Source organism: Ursus maritimus, unplaced genomic scaffold, assembly GCF_017311325.1.
Source record: "Ursus maritimus isolate PB19 unplaced genomic scaffold, ASM1731132v1 scaffold_1, whole genome shotgun sequence".
NCBI classification, from domain to species: domain Eukaryota; kingdom Metazoa; phylum Chordata; class Mammalia; order Carnivora; family Ursidae; genus Ursus; species Ursus maritimus.
Window position 1 is genome coordinate 69,046,811 of NW_024423343.1, and position 20,328 is coordinate 69,067,138.

General features: G+C 38.1%; 1 protein-coding gene across 2 annotated transcripts in view; it reads left to right on the plus strand.

Annotated features, from left to right (window-relative positions):
* The window catches only part of PLA2R1 (phospholipase A2 receptor 1), a 112,088-nt gene that overhangs the window by 21,549 nt on the left and 70,211 nt on the right, over nucleotides 1-20,328 (plus strand). For both annotated transcript variants that reach the window (XM_040644600.1, XM_040644602.1), the window contains exons 4-8: nucleotides 10,457-10,630; nucleotides 15,100-15,213; nucleotides 15,739-15,882; nucleotides 17,868-18,062; nucleotides 19,342-19,499. In XM_040644600.1, the coding sequence (XP_040500534.1) occupies nucleotides 10,457-10,630; nucleotides 15,100-15,213; nucleotides 15,739-15,882; nucleotides 17,868-18,062; nucleotides 19,342-19,499 (785 nt within the window). The remainder of the gene's footprint in view (nucleotides 1-10,456; nucleotides 10,631-15,099; nucleotides 15,214-15,738; nucleotides 15,883-17,867; nucleotides 18,063-19,341; nucleotides 19,500-20,328) is intronic.

A 20,328-nucleotide genomic window follows, 5' to 3' on the forward strand; every position in this document is an offset into this window, starting at 1 on the left:
GGCAGGGAAAGAGAGAATCTTAAGCAAGCTCCACTCCCAGTGTGGAGTCCAACTCGGGGCTCAATCTCACCACCCTGAGATCATGATCTGAGCTGAAATCAAGAGTCAGAAGCTCAACTGACTGGCCACCCAGGTGCCCCTATACCTTCTACTTTCTATAGTCAATGTCCTCTACCTTCGTTCCTGCAAGTCAGAGAACATAGCTCCTACTATCTCCTCTTCCTTGCCTACCTCCTCTCCATATATATGACAAAATACAACAAATAAATTTGAAACAAAAGCAAATTGAAGAGATGAATTCCAAAGAATGTGATTTATAAGTTATCTGTAGAATTGTTTTTCTAATCTAAGAACCAGAGAAGCTTAGTGGGTAAGAGAGAGTACAGGCTGTGAAGTAGCACAGACCAAGTTTGGAGTCTGTTTCTCTTCAACGATGAGATCTTGAGTCTCAGTTTCTTTGCCATAAAATGGAGATAATCGTGGTACATTTTAGGATTATTGAGATCCAGTTTGATGATGCATTTAAGGTACATGTACTTCTGGTACATGGTAAGAACTCACCAGGATTAGCCATTGCCATCAGCGTCAACATATATCATCATCAAAGCTAACTTATCCTTTCAGTATGCACTTCTGAATCAATGATCCCTTCTCTTTACTGTCTGTCAAGAGCACTGAGCTAGCATAGTGGTGAATACCAAGAGTGTTAGGACTTGGGACCCTCCCTTCAAAGAACTTGGTATCTAGATGTAATATAGACAGATTTGCTCTATACCAGAAAATACAGACTATATTTGATATGATAGTCTAGAATCACCTGGGGGATAGTTAATACATATCCCAGCCCCTCTCTCAGAGATGCAGTGGGTCCAGTGTGTGGGACTCAAGCATCTGCATTTTTGACAAGTAACCCAAATGATCCTGTTGCAGATAATTCTTCAGAAAATTCACAGTATGCAGATAATTCTGTGCAACATACATCTATATACAGAGGTGATATTAAGACATTTAACAACTAATATGGTATGGACTATTGACCAATCCAAGTGGAGACTTTAACACAGAGGTTAGGAATCCTGAAGGCCCAATGCTGGTTTTAACCCCTCAGCTTTTGGAGTGTGAGGAGATGTGATGAAGAAGAGATGCAGGAGAGACTGGGGCAGGGGCACCTGGGTGGCTCAGTGGGTTAAGCGTCTGCCTTTGGCTCAAGTCGTGATCCCAGGGTCCTAGGATCCAACCCCCGTCAGGCTCCCCCTCAGCAGGGAGTCTGCTTCTCCCTCTGCCCATTCCCCGCCAGTCATGCTCTCTCTCTCAAATAAATAAATAAAATCTTTAAGAATAACTAAAAAAAGTAAGCCAAAACCAATAACATTAATATGTATTTCACATGACCTTAATACTAGGGACATTTTTTTAATGACAGTATTCTCCCCGAGGTTCTGTGAAGAGCCCTGTTACCATCCTCTGTCTCTTTCATTCAATTATGGTTTCCCAGGTGGAAGCTTGGGTATAGTAGTGCCTGGGGCTTTTCACCCCCAGTCTTCCTCTAGCTCAGAAGCTTCTTCTGCTTGACAGCCTGCTAGATTCCAGCTCTCCTGATCTTTACCACAACAAGCACTATTTATATAGTGCTAAATTACAGTTCTAGTTTTCTTCCTTTCTTGTTACTTTGGTTCCTGGTGGCCAACATAACTCAAAATGATGTGTCAGAGGCTAAAATCTGAGCAAACTGATAGCTTTTTCCATGGGAGCAACAAGTGGACAGGACAGAAAGGAGTGAGTGGAATAAAGTAAAGATTTGTACTTCTATATCTCATCTTTCTTAATGGAAGTTTTCAGTATATCACTGTAAAATGATGCTTCCTTTTTTAAAAAAATAGTTGATTATAAGTGAGCAGAATTTAAATTTAGTACTACTACATATATAAACACACTGGCAGTAAGGGATACAATAAAGCACCCGTCACTATAGATTTTCAGAAACAAGGAGATATGTAGGAATATCTCTGGATTTATTTACAGGCTAAGTCCCTCCTAATTGTGTGTCTTATACAGCCAGACACTTATGTTTAGTTAGTTTGAGATATTTTTAAGATATCAACCTCTGGAATGGTCTGATTGCCCTTGAACCTTATTCAGCTGATACAATTATTTTATCAGTAACTTCAATGGTGTAATGGAGCAGATTGGTATCAATATAAGTGTATGACTGAATCGCACCTAAGCCTCCAACACTGGTTGCAATGCTACTATTTCTCTTTTTGTCATGCTGCTCCCTTGCTCCCCACAACGACCATACCAACCTCCTTATTCTCCTATAACTTCTTACCCAACCCCCCATTCTCCTTCTTGATTCTCATCAGATGACCTCAATTCTTATTCATAATGAAAACAGGATCCATCAGAGGGGAAGTTTTGACAATTTCTATTTCCTAACCTTTAAACCTACCTGGGTCTGCACCCATCCTTTTTCCTCCACCCTATACAAGAGTGTTCTTCCTTCTACCTACAGCAAATCTCTCCGCTTGGACTCCAAAGCATCGCATTCAACCTTCTCCGACCTACATCTCAGTGTTTCTCAAAGTGTGATCCCCGTTCCAGCAGCAACAGCATTCCTTTCAAGTTTGCTAGAAATGAAAATTATCAGCAACATTCCCAAACAACTATATCAGAAATTCTAGAAGTGCAGCCCTGCAATCTGTTTTAACAAGTTTTCTAGGTGATTTCAATGTCCACCACTCTACTGGACCCTTCTCCATCAGCAGTTAAACTTGCTTAAGTCTTTTTTTTTTTATTTTAATTTTTAATTTAAATTCTAGTTAACACATATGGTAAAATTGTTTTCAGATTTATAATTTAGTGATTCATCACTTACATATAACACCTAGCGCTCATCACAACAAGTACCCTCCTTAATACCCACCACCTATTTAGCCCATCCCCCACCCACCACCCTCCATCAACCCTCAGTTTGTTTTCTGTAGTTAAGAGTCTCTTATGGTTTGCTTCCCTCTCTTTTTTTTCCTCTTCGCATATGTTCATCTGTTTTATTTCTTAAATTCCACATATGAGTGAAATCATATGGTATTTGTCTTTGATTGACTTACTTCACTTAGCATGACACACTCTAGATACATCCACATTGCTGCAAATGGCAAGATTTTATTCCTTTTGATGGCTGAGTAATATTCCATTGTGTATGTATACCACATCCTCTTTATCCATTCATCAGCCAATGGACATTTGGGCTCTTTCCATAATTTAGCTACTGTTAATAATGCTGCTATAAACATTGGGTGTGTGTGCCCCTTTGAACCAGTATTTTTCTATCCTTTGGATAAATACCTAGTAGTGCAATTGCTGGATCATAGGGTAATTCTATTTTTAACTTTCTGAACAATAGCTGTACTGTTTTCCAGAATGGCTGTACCAGTTTGCATTCCCACCAACAGTGTAAGAGAAACCTGCTCAAGTCTTAAAATAACATCTTAAAAATAATATAACACCTTCATGCCCACTTCTGCCTTCTGAAAATACCCATGCCTTTTATCCCCCCACCATAGACAGACTTCTCAAGAGAATTGTCTATACTTCTTCACCTTGCTCTCATTCCTCTGTCCACTGTCTCTCCTTGACTTCTGTGACAATGCATGCCTGATCTCCATTTCCACAAACCATTCATTCATTCATTCCCACAAATCTGTATTGAACACCTACTATGTGCCAAGTTTGTGTTGGGTTTATAACCATGAACTTGAAAGATGAAAGTCAAAGTACCTGTCTTAATGAAGTTCACATTCAAGTAAAATACCCAAATTAATATATAATTTTTGATAAGTGCCACTTAAAAAAATGGTGTTATCAGTAAGAAATCTAATTTAAATTTGTGAGTCAAGGAAGGTTTTTCTGAGTATGTTGTATTTAAATCTCTAGTTCAGGAGATGAATAACTGTTATCAAGATGCAAAGTGAGAGGATGAGATATCCACCTAGAGGTGCATGGTCTATGGGAATGGTCGGCACTAGGTGTACAGGCAATAAAGGAAATATATTGTTTGAATAGAACTAAAAAAATAATAATAAAACCAAGTATAGGTCAATCGGCTTTTGACTCACCATGCACATGCACTGATAGTTTTAAACAACATCCATGATAAGATACTTTCACCTATCCAAGGGTGACTGCTTCCCTATCTTCACCCCCACTAGCCAAATGTCTGAAGGCTTTGAGGAGGGAAAGAGGTTACCACTATCTAGGAAAGACAATGTGACAAGAGCACAGTAAGGGAGAGAGGAGCAAGATATTCTTGAAAGGTTTGCAGAGGCCAACTCATGCAGAGGCATGATAATTCAAGGTGTCCTAGAGGTAAAGATTTACCTAATTCTAACTATAAATGGAAGCTATAAAGAGATCTTAAGCAGTGATAGGATAATGATTTAAAATTTTTTTAAGGATCACTCTGAATTCTTTATGGCAAATGGCTGGAGGAGAGCAAGACGAAAATCCTAGAGACCAGTTTTAAGGCCCCAGCAGTAGTTGAATCAGGGATGATGGTGACTTGGGTTAGGTAGCAGAAAGTGGGTTGGAGAATGGGTGTATTGAAGAAGTAATCTGGAGATAGACTGAATAAGATGTGGTTCTCAGGAAAACAGCTGAGCTGGAGAGAATGAGCTGAGCTGTCAGGTGTCTGAGTAGCTGATTAAAGCAACAAGCCAAAAATGAAAGAGTTAAGCCTTTTATCACTTACTGTGAGATATAAGCAAGAATGTAAAATGGGAGGAAGCACCAACTCCTCTTGCTCCATTTTTCTTTATGGAATGGCACACTGGTCAAAGGTCAGAAGGATCAGCACAGACTATTGAGGGAGCCCTGAACGAAAGCCTCCTCAGTTTTGTGGACTCTGGGGTCAAAGGTTAGGCAGGGGGGGGAAGCTAGGAGTGGAAAAGGACTGGGCACTGAGTCAGAGTGGGTAAAAGTGTCTTCAAGGTTCCCCCTCTTCTACCCCCCAACTTCAGTAGAGGTACCTGAAGAGGATGTCATCCCAAGCCCTCAGAAAAAGAGGCTTAGAAATGAAGAAGCCAGACCTAGGAATATGAAGAGCCTGATGGGCCAGGGGGGCCTGAGTCTTTGACTGAAGCTCTCCAGAGACTTCAGTGCGCTGGTTGTGAACCAAGTCTGATATGGGAGGGGAGCCTTCCCCCATGAGGTCTACCAGGTAAAGCCTTTGTAATTGCTTGTAGTCAGGCCTGAAAAATTATGTATAGATTTAACCAGGAGTTGGACTTCTCACTGGTAAGAACAGACTTGAAGGATAAGGGAGAAAATGATGTGTTAATTAAGACCCCAGTTTTCTGATATACATAGCGAAGTTAGTGGAGATACAGATTTGGAAGAAACAATCAAGCATTCAGACTGGGACATGTTATATATCAGTCAATCATGTGAGATGTGGACTAGGCAGTTAGACATAGAGGTCTCTATATATTTGAGAGTTGTAGTAAAGGGATTTATAGGAATGGGTTAGATAGTTTAGAGTATGTGTAGAATAGAAAGAAAGGGGACTAAAGGCCAAGTCTTAAGACCTCAACATTTAGTTTGAACAGAGAAGAATGAACCAGCAAAGGAGACTGAGAACAGGCAGCCAAAGTGGTAGAAGGGTAGCCAGGCATGTAAAGGCAAGAAAAGAGAATCCATCAGCCAAGACAGGGAGCTCAACTTGCCAAATGCTGCTGAAGGGCTTGATTTGACAAGATCTGAAACTTAAGTGTTTGCTGGACTTGGCAACATGGAGATCACTAATGGCCTTAACAAGTATACTCTAGTTGCCAGATTAAATGGGTTAAAGAGTAAATGAAAAAATAGAAGAGGAGGGAACACTTCCCAGTTCATTCTGTGGGGCCAATATTACCTGAAACTGAAACCAAACAAAGACATCACAAGTGAGGAAAACTACAGACCAGTATCTCTCATGAATATAGGTGCAAAAATCCTCAACAAAATACTGGCAAACAGAATGCAACAACATATAAAAAGAATTGTACACCGTGATCCACTGGAACTTATCTCAGGAATGCAAAAATGGTTTAAAATCTGAAAATTAATTAATATAATACTGATATCAAAAGGATAAAAGACAAAACCCACATGATTATCTCAATAAATGCAGAAAAAATATTTGATGAAATTTAACATCCCTTCGTGTAATTAAAAAAAAAAAAAACACTCAAAAACCAGGAACAGAAGGGAATTTCCTCAACCTGATAAGAATGTCTATGAAAAACCCACAGCCAACATAATTAATAGTAAACAACTGGATGCTTCCTCCCTACAATCAGGAATAAGATGAGAATGTCCACTCTCACCACCTCTATTCAACATTATACTGGAGATTCTAATCAGGGAAAGTAAGCAAGAAAATGAGATAAAAGGTATCCAGATTGGAAAGAGGGAGTAAAGCTATCTCTATTTGCAGATGACATGATCTTGTATACATAAAATTCTAAGGAATCCACTAAAAAATCTATTACAACTAATAAACACACAGCATACAAGACCAATATACAAAAATCAATTATATTTCAGTACAGTTGCAATGAACAATCCAGAAATTAAATTGCGAAAACATTTCCATTTATAGTAGCATCCAAAAAAATAAAATACTTTGAAAACATTTAACAAAAGAAGTGAAAAACTTACACCCTTAAAACTACAAAATATAGTTGAAGGAAGTTAAAGAAGACCTAAATAAATGGAAACACATTCCATGTTCGGGGACCAAAAGACTTAATATGGCTAAGAGGGCACTACTACCACAATCTCTACCAAAATTCTAGTTGGCTCCTTTGCAAAAAGTGACATGCTTATCCTAAAATTCATACGGAAATTCAAAGGACCCAAGAGAGCCAAAATAATCATGAAAAAGAACAAAGTCGGAGGACTTACACTTCCCAATTTCAAAACTTATGCAAAACTACAGTAATCAAGATAATGTGGTCCTGTCAAATTTGAATAGGGGTGCCTGTCTGGCTCAGTTGGAAGAGTGTACAACTCTTGATCTCAGGGTTGTGAGTTTGAGCCCCATGTTGGGAATAGAGATTACTAAAAAAATAAATAAATAAGCTTTAAAAAATTGAATAAAATTGTGAGTCCTCATTTATGGTTAATTGACTTTGGACAAAGATGCCAAGACAATTTAATGGGGAAAGAATAGCCTTTCAGCAAATGGTAAGGGAAATGGATATCCACATTAAAAAGAACCTGCACTGACCAATCGTGGTTTGTAGGCTACCTTTGGGAAGGGAGAGTGATATTAAGCAATTAGACTTCTCAGCCAAGGCGATCCTTGAAGAAGACTTAGCACTGAGAGGTGTCTGCTGGCAGCTGGGGAAATAAGGCCTTCGCTAGTGAAGGGAAATCAGGACAGTACATCACAGTGCCCAGGCCAGGGTGGTGCTTTCATCCCATTTGTTACCATACAGCCTTCAAATAAGATCCACAGAGTGGTATGCAGCCCATCTAGAGAAGAAGAGAGGAGACTTGTGTCTGACTGCATTTAAGTAAATTTGCTTTTACTTAAAACCAAATTTTAATGACAAACGAACTTACTTGTTAGAAGAATATAGGCAGGCACCTGTTGCAAACATTTGACTGCAAGTTTCCTTTTGATTAACCTTAAGGATTGGCACAGGGGTGCGTGGGGGGCTCAGTCGGTTAATCGTCTGCCTTCAGCGCAGGTCAAAGTCTCAGGGTCGTGGCATCGAGCCCTGTGTTGGGCTCCCTGCTCAGTGGAGACTCTGCTTCTCCCTCTGCCCCTCCCCCAACTCATGCACTCCCTCCCTCTCTATCTCAAATAAATAAATAAATAAATAAATAAATAAATAAATAAATATTTTTTTTAAAAAAAAAGAAGAATTGGCACAGATAATCCTAACAAAACTGGGCTGTGTAATTTGCAGCAGAGACAGGATCACCTGCAAGCCTCTCATCTCAACTGTTTAATGTACAGAATTCAGGCAGGTTACTGCAAAAAGCTGTGTTTACACAGCTCAATCTATGTCCTATTGAAAGGGCAGGACCAGGGCACCTGGGTGGCTCAGTCTGCTAAGCGTCTGCCTTTGGCTCAGGTCGTGATACTAGGGTCCTGGGATTGAACCCCATGTCTGCTCCCTGCTCAGCAGGAAGACTGCTTCTCCCTCTCCCTCTGCCACTCTCCCTCCCTGCCCTTTTCCCTCACTCATGCTCACACTCTCTCTCTCAAATAAATAAAATCTAGAAAGAAAGAAAGAAAGAAAGAAAGAAAGAAAGAAAGAAAGAGAGAGAAAGAGAGAAGGAAGGAAGGAAGGAAAGAAAGAAAGAAAGAGAAAGAAAGAAAGAAAGAAAGAAAGAAAGAAAGAAAGAAAGAAAGAAAGAAAAAGAGAAAAAGAAAAAGGAAAAGAAAAAGAAAAGAAAAAGAGAAAGGGCAGGACCAACTCTTTGCAAAAATGGGAATGAGATCAATTGAAGTGTCCTCCAGACCTTTTCTTATCATGATATGGCTGTGGACTGAAGGCTTATAATTAGGATTTGTTATTGACCCTTTCCTTATGGCAGGAGATGAGAGGCAGTCACCCTATTCTCAGATATCTCTTCCTGACATCCTTCCCCAGTTTTTCCTTCTGACATTTTCTAGCTGCATCTCTCCCTTTCTGACATCTATCTTCTAGTAGTAAAGAGCTACTGAGACCTACACTCCTTGGGAAGTGTTTTAATTTTTTCTTCCAAGCCAGTGTTTCCTGGGGTTTGCTTTGTAAACCACCTGCATTAGAATCAAGAATATGTTTAAAATGCAGGTTCCTGAATCCTACCCCAGACCTACTAACTCAGAATCTCTGGGACTAAAAACAAGGAATCTGCATTTTCTTTACAAGGTTGCTAAATGATTTTTTTTTCTAAATGATTTTTAAGGACACTGAAATTGTAAACACTCGCCTGCCCGTCTCTTATGGCCTCAGCTGTCTCACCAGATGAACAAGGCTGAGCTGATAATCTGTTAACACTTACTGTGTTGTCCGTCTCAGGGATGGCCTAGCATTTTAACTGAAGACAATCTCTAAGGACTCATTCATTATCAACGGGGAAATTTCAGACACCAGGGCAAGATGATTACTGAAATATTCCTTCCCCCTTTCTTTTCCTTTCCTTCAATTTTAGTTGGTGATAGCTTTGTCTTCTGCCCTCCTTCAATCTTGGATCCTTCTATAAATGCAGGTATCAGTCAGAAAACTATATAGATAGCTTTAGATTTAAATGTGGTTTAATAACTTCTGGTTAACTAACTCAGTTCTGGGGAAAGCACATTGTGATCAGACACGAATACAAACTTTCTACATTCCCAAGGGAACCATCTAAGTATTATGGGGAAAAGAAACAAACAAGAACGATTTCATTGCCAAATAAGTTTGAAGTATAACCAAATTAAAATTGAGCTGTTTCTTTACCACAGACCTTCTCAGAGCCTTTACTATGCTATTGTACATTTTGAATTTACCAGAGGAGGTTACTTATGCACTATGTCCCAGCTCCTCTTGGAGAGCTCGTGAAGTTGTATTACTCTGTGGATCACACTTTGGGAAATGCCATTCAAGATGTTAGGAAATTGCCTGTCCGTCAGTTACACTCATGATGTAACATGTTTCACATTTTCTACATTTGGAAATTCTTTGGCTGAGTTTGATTTCCAGTAATTACTGTGGCTGCTTAGTTCACCCTGGGGTTTGATTTAAAATTTCAGCAAAATCACGCAAACTAGGTCTTTACTTTCTGTGATTTCAATAAAGTTCAAATTTCAGACCCAGATTTCATACTTCATTAAATTTACTTTTAAGCATACTATGCAATGTTTTACACATACATTTTGCTTCTCTTCCTTTTGGTTGAAAGAACTTTATCTTAAACTGAGTATCGGTGTTCCTGTTCTCAATGTTTATTTAAAAGCTTGTATTCATTATAAACTCATTTCAACTGTATCCCTTTTATTCCACTTAGCATTTTGGTATTTGGAGAGAAAAGGCTTTTTAAAACAACATTTGCATGTGTCTCAAACATTTAAATTCACACAGCTTTCAGTATAAAGTTCTAAATGACTGCTTTTTAGAGAACTCTGATGCTATTTTCACAAGTACTTCCTTTCTGTTTCCTTCTTTTAAAAATGCCTTCTCTTATTTTCCCAGAAAGGATCAGACCTTCTTTATTGATAATTTCTTGAATTTCCTTTAAATCTTGAAAGAGTTGAACCATAAAGTGCCAGTGGGGCAGCAATGCATATTTCATCATAAAGACCTAATCAAGAATCAATAAGGCACTGAAGTTTTAGAGGTTGAAGTTGGAATCATTCCATTCAAATTCATCATAGAAATGCATTGTTGTATATATAAAGTAAGATTATAGTTAATGTTTTAATGGACTTTTTTGTTTTCAGCGTCCACAGAGGTGGGTTGTGATGCTGTCTGGGAGAAGGATCTCAATTCACACATTTGTTACCAATTCAACCTGCTTTCCTCTCTTTCCTGGAGTGAGGCACATTCTTCATGCCAGATGCAAGGAGGAGCTTTACTAAGTATTGCAGATGAGAATGAAGAAAATTTCATAAAGAGTAAGTGGGTGGATGATGCACACTGATATTAAGGCAATTAAAATGACAGTTATGTGCAGGTATGCAAAAATATATTCTGAAAAAAAGTCCCTTAGAAAATGTTTTCTTTTATTACTATGGTGCCAACTCGCACCCAGAATTGTGACCTGTTCCCTGGGCCATTCCATTTGGCACCCAGGCATATGTTCTTTATTTTCCCTCCCTTGGAGAAGAGAAGTTGGGGCCCCAGCCAGAAACCCAGGATAATTTGCAGCTCTAGCAAGTGAATCTGGGAGACTTCCAAACTTAAATATAAATTCCTGCTCTGCTAGAGATCTTAGCTATTCAGCTTCCATTAATGAAAAATTAAGTCATTTATTAATTAAACAAAATCTCACCTGTCCGTCAATATGCACAGATACATAGGACTTCTCATGGATGATTAAGAACTTAAAATTTGGTTGGAAAAGCAAAAGCACACACATGTTAACTAACAGGATAAGACAATATTATGTCAGAAGAGTTGTGCTAATGGGCTGGGTCTTGGGTTTTACCCATCACCTAAACTCTCCTCTTACTTCTCCTTTATAGATTAAGTGTGTTTGTAGATGTGTACACACACCTTTGTTTTTTTAAGATTTTATTTATTTATTTGACAGAGAAAGAGACAGCCATCGAGAGAGGGAACACAAGCAGGGGGAGTGGGAGAGGAAGAAGCAGGCTCCAGGATCACACCCTGAGCGGAAGGCAGAGGCTTAGCAACTGAGCCACCCAGGCGCCCCCGTACACACACCTTTTTAAAAATTTTTAGAAACATTTGGAAGTATCACAAAATTAGTCACTCTTATTAAAAGTTTGATGCTTTTTTCTAATCTTATTGCACATGTAGTACATATTTATATCAGAATAATTTTTAAATTTCAAGTATACAGAAAAAAAATTCCACAATGCAGAGATAACCATGTTTTTCTGAAAAAAACATATAAAGTCATGTATATGTATATAGTATGTATGAACAATAGTTTTGAATAAACCCATGAATGGCCAGGAGCAGGGACCACAGAACCATCTTCTTGGGTTGGACTCCTTCCTCTACCACTTCCCAGCAGAGTGACCTAACCTGTCTGTGCCTCAAATTCCCACCCTATCAAATGGAAATAATAACAGTGCTACTTGTTGGCAGTGTGGATTACATGTTATGATGCAGGTGAAGCCTTAGGAAAGTGCCCGGCACACATAACAAACATTCATTGTGCGTTAACCATTTAACAACTATGCACACAGTTTGATAATATGCTTATTTCGTGTACCAGTATATAATGTACACCTATCTGTGTCTATAAATATAGATCTGCATCATAATTTTTAATGGTTACATAGCATTATAGGTTAGGAATAATATATGTATCTAACCTCCTACTATTAGATAGTGATAGATAGACTAAACTATTTATTTTGTTTTTATTTACTTGTTGCTGTCATAAACCATCCCTGCACTTACTTTTGGGCATAGATCCCCAATTATTTCTCTGTAAGTTTGTGGAAGTAGATTCACTGGGTGGAAGAGGAAGCACACTTTAAAGCTTTTGAAAGTCATCAATATCTTCCAGAAGGAATATAAAAAATGCTTGAACGGTGCAGGTTTGCCCCTTTCCCCACAGACATGCAGAAGTAGGAAATTATTATCAAAACTGATTTGAGTGAGTCATACTGCAGGAAAACACCAATTTCCAATATCATTATTAGCCTGTAATGGTTTTTACAGAAAATTTTGCATACCATCTATGAATTATAATTGTTATCTATCTTGACTGTCAGGATTTCTCATAAGAAGGTTTGGACTTACTCATCAAACTTGAATAACTATGAAAGAAATAAGATATGTCAGAGATTTGATTTAAATACCACAATTCTATAATTAGACTTTGGAGACTGTTTACGGAAACAGAAGTCTATTCATAAAGATGGAACCCTGTTCTGACCAAGGTATTTTTTAATGATGAGAATAGTCTAGTTTCTTGCTAATACTGGTGAACATTAATTAACTATGATATAGGGAATTATCTATGCTGTCACAAATGCCAAGAAATATCCAAAAGAATTTAGGTTTGAGTTTATTATTACAGAGTTGTGAGCCAATTTAGTTGTAAAGCTAAATAGCTGTTTTTGTAAACTTAAACACAGATTATAAATTACCCAGTGATTTTTTGTGTGTATTGTTAAAACAACTTCACAAAGGGTATTTAAAATAACTCTAATATAAGAATAATTACTATTTAAGTATTTTAATTAGGTTATTTGAAAATATCACTTGGCACTTGCCCTGATATGAAATGTGAAAATTTCTCTATCTTGTCAATCCATCTTCCCTGCCACCTCCTGTCATCATGATACCCATTATTTGATTTAATGAGATAGTGTGACTGAAAGGACTAATCGAATCGACATCAGAAAGAGACTCCGTGTAAATGGCACAGGAGCTTGGAAGGGTGGGACCTATGAATGGTATGCTGTTTCTGTTTAGGGATTTCTGGGGTCTCAAAATTATAAAGCCCCCTTTCTCTCTTTCCTAAGTGGGATAGGTTCTTCCAGTTTTCCCCTATTGTACTGAAATGCTCAATCACAGAGGATGCTGCGGGCTTGTTATGTGAATACACTGATCTTTATAATCTGGGTGATCATACAACCAAGCATCCAAACTGAGACTCTTGAGAGTAAAAGAGGCTGCAATTAGTAATTATTCTGAAACTACCAGCATAAACTGTAAGTTTTCCTGGCAAACTGGGACAGTCATACTATCTATAAGTCTCAGTCTCGAGCAGGGCCCCTGCATCTGTCTCAAAATATATTCGGTTCTGAAGCAGATGAACCATAAGAGAAAGAGAAAAATGCTCCCTTTTATAGATTAAAAGATTAAATGGCAACATTTGAAAGTGTCACAAAACTAGTCACTTTCACTACGTTTCTGACACTGGTTTTTAAAATTTATTCCATAATAATTTTGGGGGGATTTTAAAGCCAGTGCTTTTACTTTTTAAAGCAAAATAGTTGAAGTATAATTGTAGACCATAATATACACTGTGTAGATTCTTTTGAAATTATTGTGGCTTTCTTTTTGCAATTATATATGATCAGTTTTGGTGAATCCATTCTCTCTTCGGGGAGCCATAATCCCTGAATCCAGAAACATTATTAACATTCTAATTTAGTAGGTTGCATTTTACCCTCAATGTTAATAAAATCTCTATTTTAAATACCTAAAAAGCATCATTTAAACAACTGTATAATATTTTTTATCCAATCGGAAAAATATCCATCCCTTTATTTCCATTACATACTTCTCCCTGGTTGGCCTTCTAAATTTTGAGCTTACTTTTATTTTTTTATGTTTATTTCTTTTATTTTCTTTTATTCTAGAATCATTCTTTTAAAATCAACAAAAGAAAAACCAAAGAAAAATTTTGATAACCAATGTTTTTCAGTACAAGCATTCCAATACACATGTTTATGCATAGCGTCTGTAACAAAAATGGGGTTAAATTAAAATGTGAGGAGCTGTGGCCCATTGGTTTGAAGCAGGGGCCATGGAGGCAACCTGCCAGAAAGCCTTCTCCCACCCCAGGCTGAAGATGCAACATAGCACGGCTCCAGCCTGCTATTGATCAATCCTTTTGGATACTCTGGTCCCTTGGATTATGCTTCTTCTTTTGGTCAGACAACTCCTACTGGCTCTCACATTGGGCAGTCCCCTCCCTGCTTGCTTTAGCATACCTTCTTAAATTTGAGGACTTGCCTCCATTCACCAACAATACTCCAACAATACTTTTCTCTTCCTTGCCAGATCCCTAAAGAAAGCTTCTTTTCATTGCTCAGTTTTTAAGCTGTGAAATACTTCAAAAATATTGAAAAGTGCAGAAAATTTTATGTGCACACACATATACCCATTATACAGATTTAGCATCACTTCTTCTGTTCCACCCTTGCTTGGAGCCTATGGTGGCATCAGCAAACTGGAGTCCTGAGCCTTCAAGCTAAGGTTGCCACCGGGCACACATAGCAAGAGAAGGAAGACAGAGGGGCACTTTCTGGAGTGGCCTTCCTGGACACGTCCTCCTCCCCCATCTAAAACCCTTAAGTGCATGAGCTCACACAAATCAGATGCTCTCAAATTTGCAACCGTGCAGTCTTGGGAGGACTGATGATCATTGAGAGGCAGCACTTCCGGATGCTTCGATTAAGCACTTCACAGCCAAAGAATTGCTGTTAGTGAGCCTTTAGGAGACTGCTGTTTCTCAAGATGGTAGAGGCTGACTTTGTTACTCTGAAGCATCAGAGTGGGGTTTAGTACCTCTTAAAACCCTTTGTCATTGACTGGCGTTCACTTATGAGTGCATCCTTCAGGAAACTTAACACAAGAAAGGAGTGTCACATTGTGGGGAGGAGGGAGGTTGTTTGCGTGTGTTGAAACTCCGTATTTCTCTCCATTGCAGAGCACTTGGGCAGTGAAGCAGTGGAAATGTGGATAGGTCTAAATCAGCTGGATGAAAACGCTGGCTGGCAGTGGTCTGATAGAACACCGCTCAACTATCTGAACTGGAACCCAGGTACCTGCAGTGTTTCGTGTGCCTTCGACGGGTGGTATTACCCCGCACCCTTCCACAGCAATTTTACATGTATATATAAGTCATGTTATTTCAAAAGTGGTTTATAAACATTTTTAAGCTTGCCTGAATTCCCATAAGGCAAGCTTTTCCAGACAAGAAAATGGAGGTCAAGGACGTAAGCTATTTAGCCATGGTTGCAGGAGGATTGGTTTAGAGCCAAGACTCGGTCAGCTGTTTTAAAAATAGCAACAAATTGCAAAATATTTCTTTAAAACAATAAACTCAGCTATCGCTATCTTTGGGAAATCTTTTTATTGTCATGTATGGACTTCAACTGCAAAATCATAGGTGTAACATCTCACAGGGTTTGCCATACATGCCAAAGAAAAGGGCTACTATCTCCTTGATACGAAAAACTACATATATATATATATCAAATATATCATATTTGAATAAATAAAATGACATCAATATATATTAAACTGTTTTTGCCTCTAATATTAAACACACACACTGTATTTTCAGAAATAAATTTTGAGCCATTTGTTGAATATCACTGTGGAACATTTAATTCATTTATGCCAAATGCCTGGAGGAGTCAGGATTGTGAATCCACCCTGCCTTACATATGTAAAAAATATCTAAACCACACTGGTCAAGAAGTGATTGGTAAGTGTTTTTAAGTTGTTTTGTGAGTTGCTTACTTTTCCTCTCAATATATTCAAATTCCTTTATATTTTTGCTAATAATTCAGACCAAAGGTACCATGAATTCAACAATGCACTTAGGTTTTTACTAAAAATCAAAGCAAAATAACCTAGGCATTGAAAACATTGTCTGCTTCTTTAAAAAAAAAAATTGCCTTCTTAGTTGTTCTGCATTAGATAAACAAGATATGCTTCCTTTTCTATTCTAGTTTTGAGTTTTACTTATGGTTACCTTAGAAATTAAATATAAATTAGAATATAGTTTTATAAAATTCTTTACTTCATTGATCTCCTATCACACTCTGTGTCTCTTATTATCCTCCTCCTTGCAATGACATACAAACTTTTATATGCAACAAAGACTTAAATACCACCTAATTACAATCTAATACCTGAGGCCCAATTATTTGTTTTTAAGGTCTATTGACTCTTTCTTAGTTTCTGTGGGAATTAAAGTCTTAACTCAGAAAGTAGAAATAAAAATATAACCATATTTAAAAGAATCATTACCAGGATACTTAGAAACAACTCCAGATTTAAAATGATAAGCTGAATTATTATTTTTAAATATTATTCCTTACAATCAGAGTTTAACTTTCATTTTCTTTTAAGTGGCTAAGCCTAAGGGTATGGTAGAATAAGGGAGTGTAGGGAGAAGAAGAAGCATTGTACCCTTTTTTTATGTAGAGATTTTCTTTCATTATGTCGAGAACGTGCTGAAATTGCTATCACCGTTCCTTTCCATCTCTTCCCTCTTCTCCCCTCCATTTCTTACTTCTTCCTTGTTTCTTTCTAATGCCTTCCTGCCATCCTTCTTTTCTTCTGTTTTATTTACTCTCTGGATCTAAATTGAGGTCCAAAGACCACAAATGAGAGTAATTGAGCTGTTAGTTTGGATTATTTGCTGTTGCTTCAGGTTTAACAAATTCTTTTGATGACCTAGTCCAATGTCTTCAAACTGTGTTTTCAGGATCCCTGGATTCTTTGCTTGGCTCCCCACTTGCTTTAATCAAAGAAGTTCGTCTTTTACTTTTTATCTTACCCTTAGAGTGAAGTTTAAAGGTTCCATTTTTAAAAGGGTTTCCATGACTATATTATTTAGTTTGAAACTACTGGAGTAGATGATACCTAAATGTTTGAACATTCTTGGACTATGATTCTAATTGCTGTCAGCATCCCAGAGCAATTTTAAAACAATGTCTCATTTCCCAAATAGCCCTGGAGTTGTGTCTAACTAAATTAGTGCTTAAGGGAGGCACTGGGTTGTGGTTAATAAAGTAAAGTAAAAATGCTAATTATCAGGTTGGGGACAAGCTCCCGGAAAGGGAGAGCCAAAATTTGGCATGCACACCACCACCTTCCCTTCCAGTGATAAAGCATCATGGAGCTATTTTCCTATAAGTCTAACCCAGAGTTCATGTGAACCCAGGGGGAGAACACAGACTCTCAGACTGACCTAAAGGTGAAAGCTATTTGTCACCTCTGCTCTGGAGGAAGTAACCAGAATTTCAAGCTTTTTTTCAGCTGAGGATAAATATCTACCCCCACCCACATACCATACATAAAATCTTGGGGATGCCATTAAAATGTTTTTCATAATACTCCTTTTCCAATGTTAAAGGATTTTTTTAAATGCAGAACTCTAACTGCTGAATTTTACATCTAGCCCTAACTCTTCACTTCAGTTGTATGACCTTTACCAAGTCTCCTTTTCTTTTTGTGCCTTAGCTCATCTGTAAAGTGAGGCACTGAGATCGATTAGATCCTAGATCTAGATCATATGTTGAATCCTTCTCAACTCTGATGATCTAGATGGTTTATATGTTGTTTCATACATCTCTGTTTTTCAAATTTTTAATCATATGTTGATGACAATTTATATTAAGGCTAATAAGTAACATTTTTTAAATGGTGGAAAATGACATTGCTTTTTGTTGGTTTAAAAAGAAAAAGGTGCTTGGAAATATTATGCTACCCATTGTGAGCCTGGTTGGACTCCCCACAGTCGTAACTGCTATAGACTTCAGAAAGGAAAAAAGACCTGGAAGGAAGCTTTGCATTCTTGCCAGTCTGATAACAGCACATTGATAAACATTGCATCGTTAGCAGATGTGGAGTTTTTTGTAACCCTCGTTAGAGATGGTAAGTGCCAAATGTCTCTGATTTAAGAGGTATGAAATATAATGTAGTCACTATCTTTGTTAGTGGAGTTGAAAAGAAGTTAAGCTATTTAAAAGTGATCATTTATGGAACATATATCTCAAGTTTCTAAATAATAGTCAGGAGTGCAAATTCATTGGATTTTTATAAAATATATGCTCAGAAATTTTGTAACACCTCACATATGCCGGATATATTAGATGTTGGGTTTTGTTTTTTTAAGGGGCAAAGGTCATTTCCAGAAACTTTTAATAAAAGAACTTAAACCTGCAATTTAGCCCTATGGCCACTACATAGCAGTAGTTGCTGTGGTCATGTAGTCTAAGCAATAATGGAATTTCTGAGATAAATAATTGGCTTTTAATAACTTTAGCCAGTGAAAATTTATTCGGTTTGGTGGTTTTCAAGCTGTGTGCCAAGTTCAGGAATTCTGAGCTCCTAGGCCTCCACCCACCTTTTGTCCATCTGAACAGGTCTCCCCCTATGTCATATATTTGACATAGAATTCTGCTGAAAAAAACATTGAAATCGCTGAGTTAGAGTAAAAATTTTTTTAATGAAAAAAAAAAAATCTCCAGAGTCTACTCTGGTGACCTTTTGAAAGTTAGGTTTTAGTTTAGAGTGAAAACAAAAATCCTTCTCTGCCACTTTTTCTCACCTCCTGCATTTGAGATTAAAAGAATCCGGTGGCTGCCTCTGTCTCAATAGGGGCACTTGAACATTTCTCTCAGCCTCCTAGGGTCTTTTCACCTTACCTGGGCTGTCAAACTTTATTTACTTCTCTAGCAACCCCATTGCTCCCATTTTAATGCTTCTAAGGGTCTCTGCTCCTTTTTTTTTTCCCATGGGGGGAAAAAAGGCAAGAAAAAATATATTGTAAAGGAGTTTTTTTTTTTTTAAGTGCCCTTTTCCTAATCCAGTTGACCTTCCTATTTTTCCTTTGTCTAGGCAGAGGCAAAACCATACTGTTCAAATCTACTTTTCATATAGTAGCAGGAACTAATTAGAGTCCCAGCAATCTGACTTGCTTTTAAGCTTTGTCCTTGTATTGGCTTTAGATCACACTCTGTCCCACTTCCAAGGTCTGTGTCGAGCAGATGGGGTAGTATAGGGGAAAACGATCTAAGTAGATATTTTATACCAAGACTTAAACAGGTTTTATTGCATGAAGGAATAAAGAAGAAATCATTTGTAACAGGCCCGGTGCATTATCTCCTTTGCATATAATAGGATTCCTGTAATTTACATTTATCTCTTACAGAAAATGCATCAGAAACATGGATTGGTTTGAGCAGCAATAAAATTCCAGTTTCCTTTGAATGGTCTAATGGCTCCTCAGTCACCTTTACTAATTGGCACACACTTGAGCCCCAAATTTTTCCAAATAGAAGCCAGCAATGTGTCTCAGCAGAGCAATCTGTAAGTTGATTTGTTTGTTTAATGCTTGCTTTGCTGGACTTGTATTGAGGACCATGTGCATCAGGGACTTGGGCTGTGGCGGAGACCAAGACAGATACAGTCCCTGCTCTTCCTGGGGCTTTCATGCTAGGCAGTAAACATGGGCACCCAGGAAAAACATGGTAATTATAGTTGTGATGATAGCTTTGAGGAAATAGGTGACCCAATGGTGGAAAAACTTGGGTTTAGGCTGCTACTTCAGACAGGACAGTCAGGAAAGGCTCTCTGAGGAGGTGACGTTTAAGCTAGGACTTAAAAAGCAACAACAACAACAACAAAAACCCCAACTCTTGAGCAGGGGAAGAACAATCTAGACAGGGGACAGCAGCTAGTATAAAAGCCCAAAGGAAGGCTAAGGCTTGCCATGTTTAATAATCAAAAAGAAGACCAGTGTGGCTTGCAGTTAGAACTGATGAGGAGATCGTAGGAGAGGGGGCAGAAGGAATCCAAACATGTGATGCTTATAGGCCTGGTATAGAATGACAAAAGGGCTTCAAGGAGATGAAGGGCATGGTTTGATTTACATTTTAAGAAGTAACTGTGGCTGCTACGTAGAGAGTAGGTAAGGGAGAGGAAAAATGGAAGCAGAGAAACCAGTTGGGAAGCTACTTCAGTGTTGAATTGGGATAGTGAATACGGAGACAAGCAGGGAAATTCGACGATCCTTTGGAGGATAGAAATCGTTGCTGGATTAGATGGGGGGGTGAGAATGGGGTGGGTGTCTGGCTTGAGCAACCACCGTGTTTGTGGACGATGGTGCCATTGAGCTCTATGGTGAAGATGTGAAAGA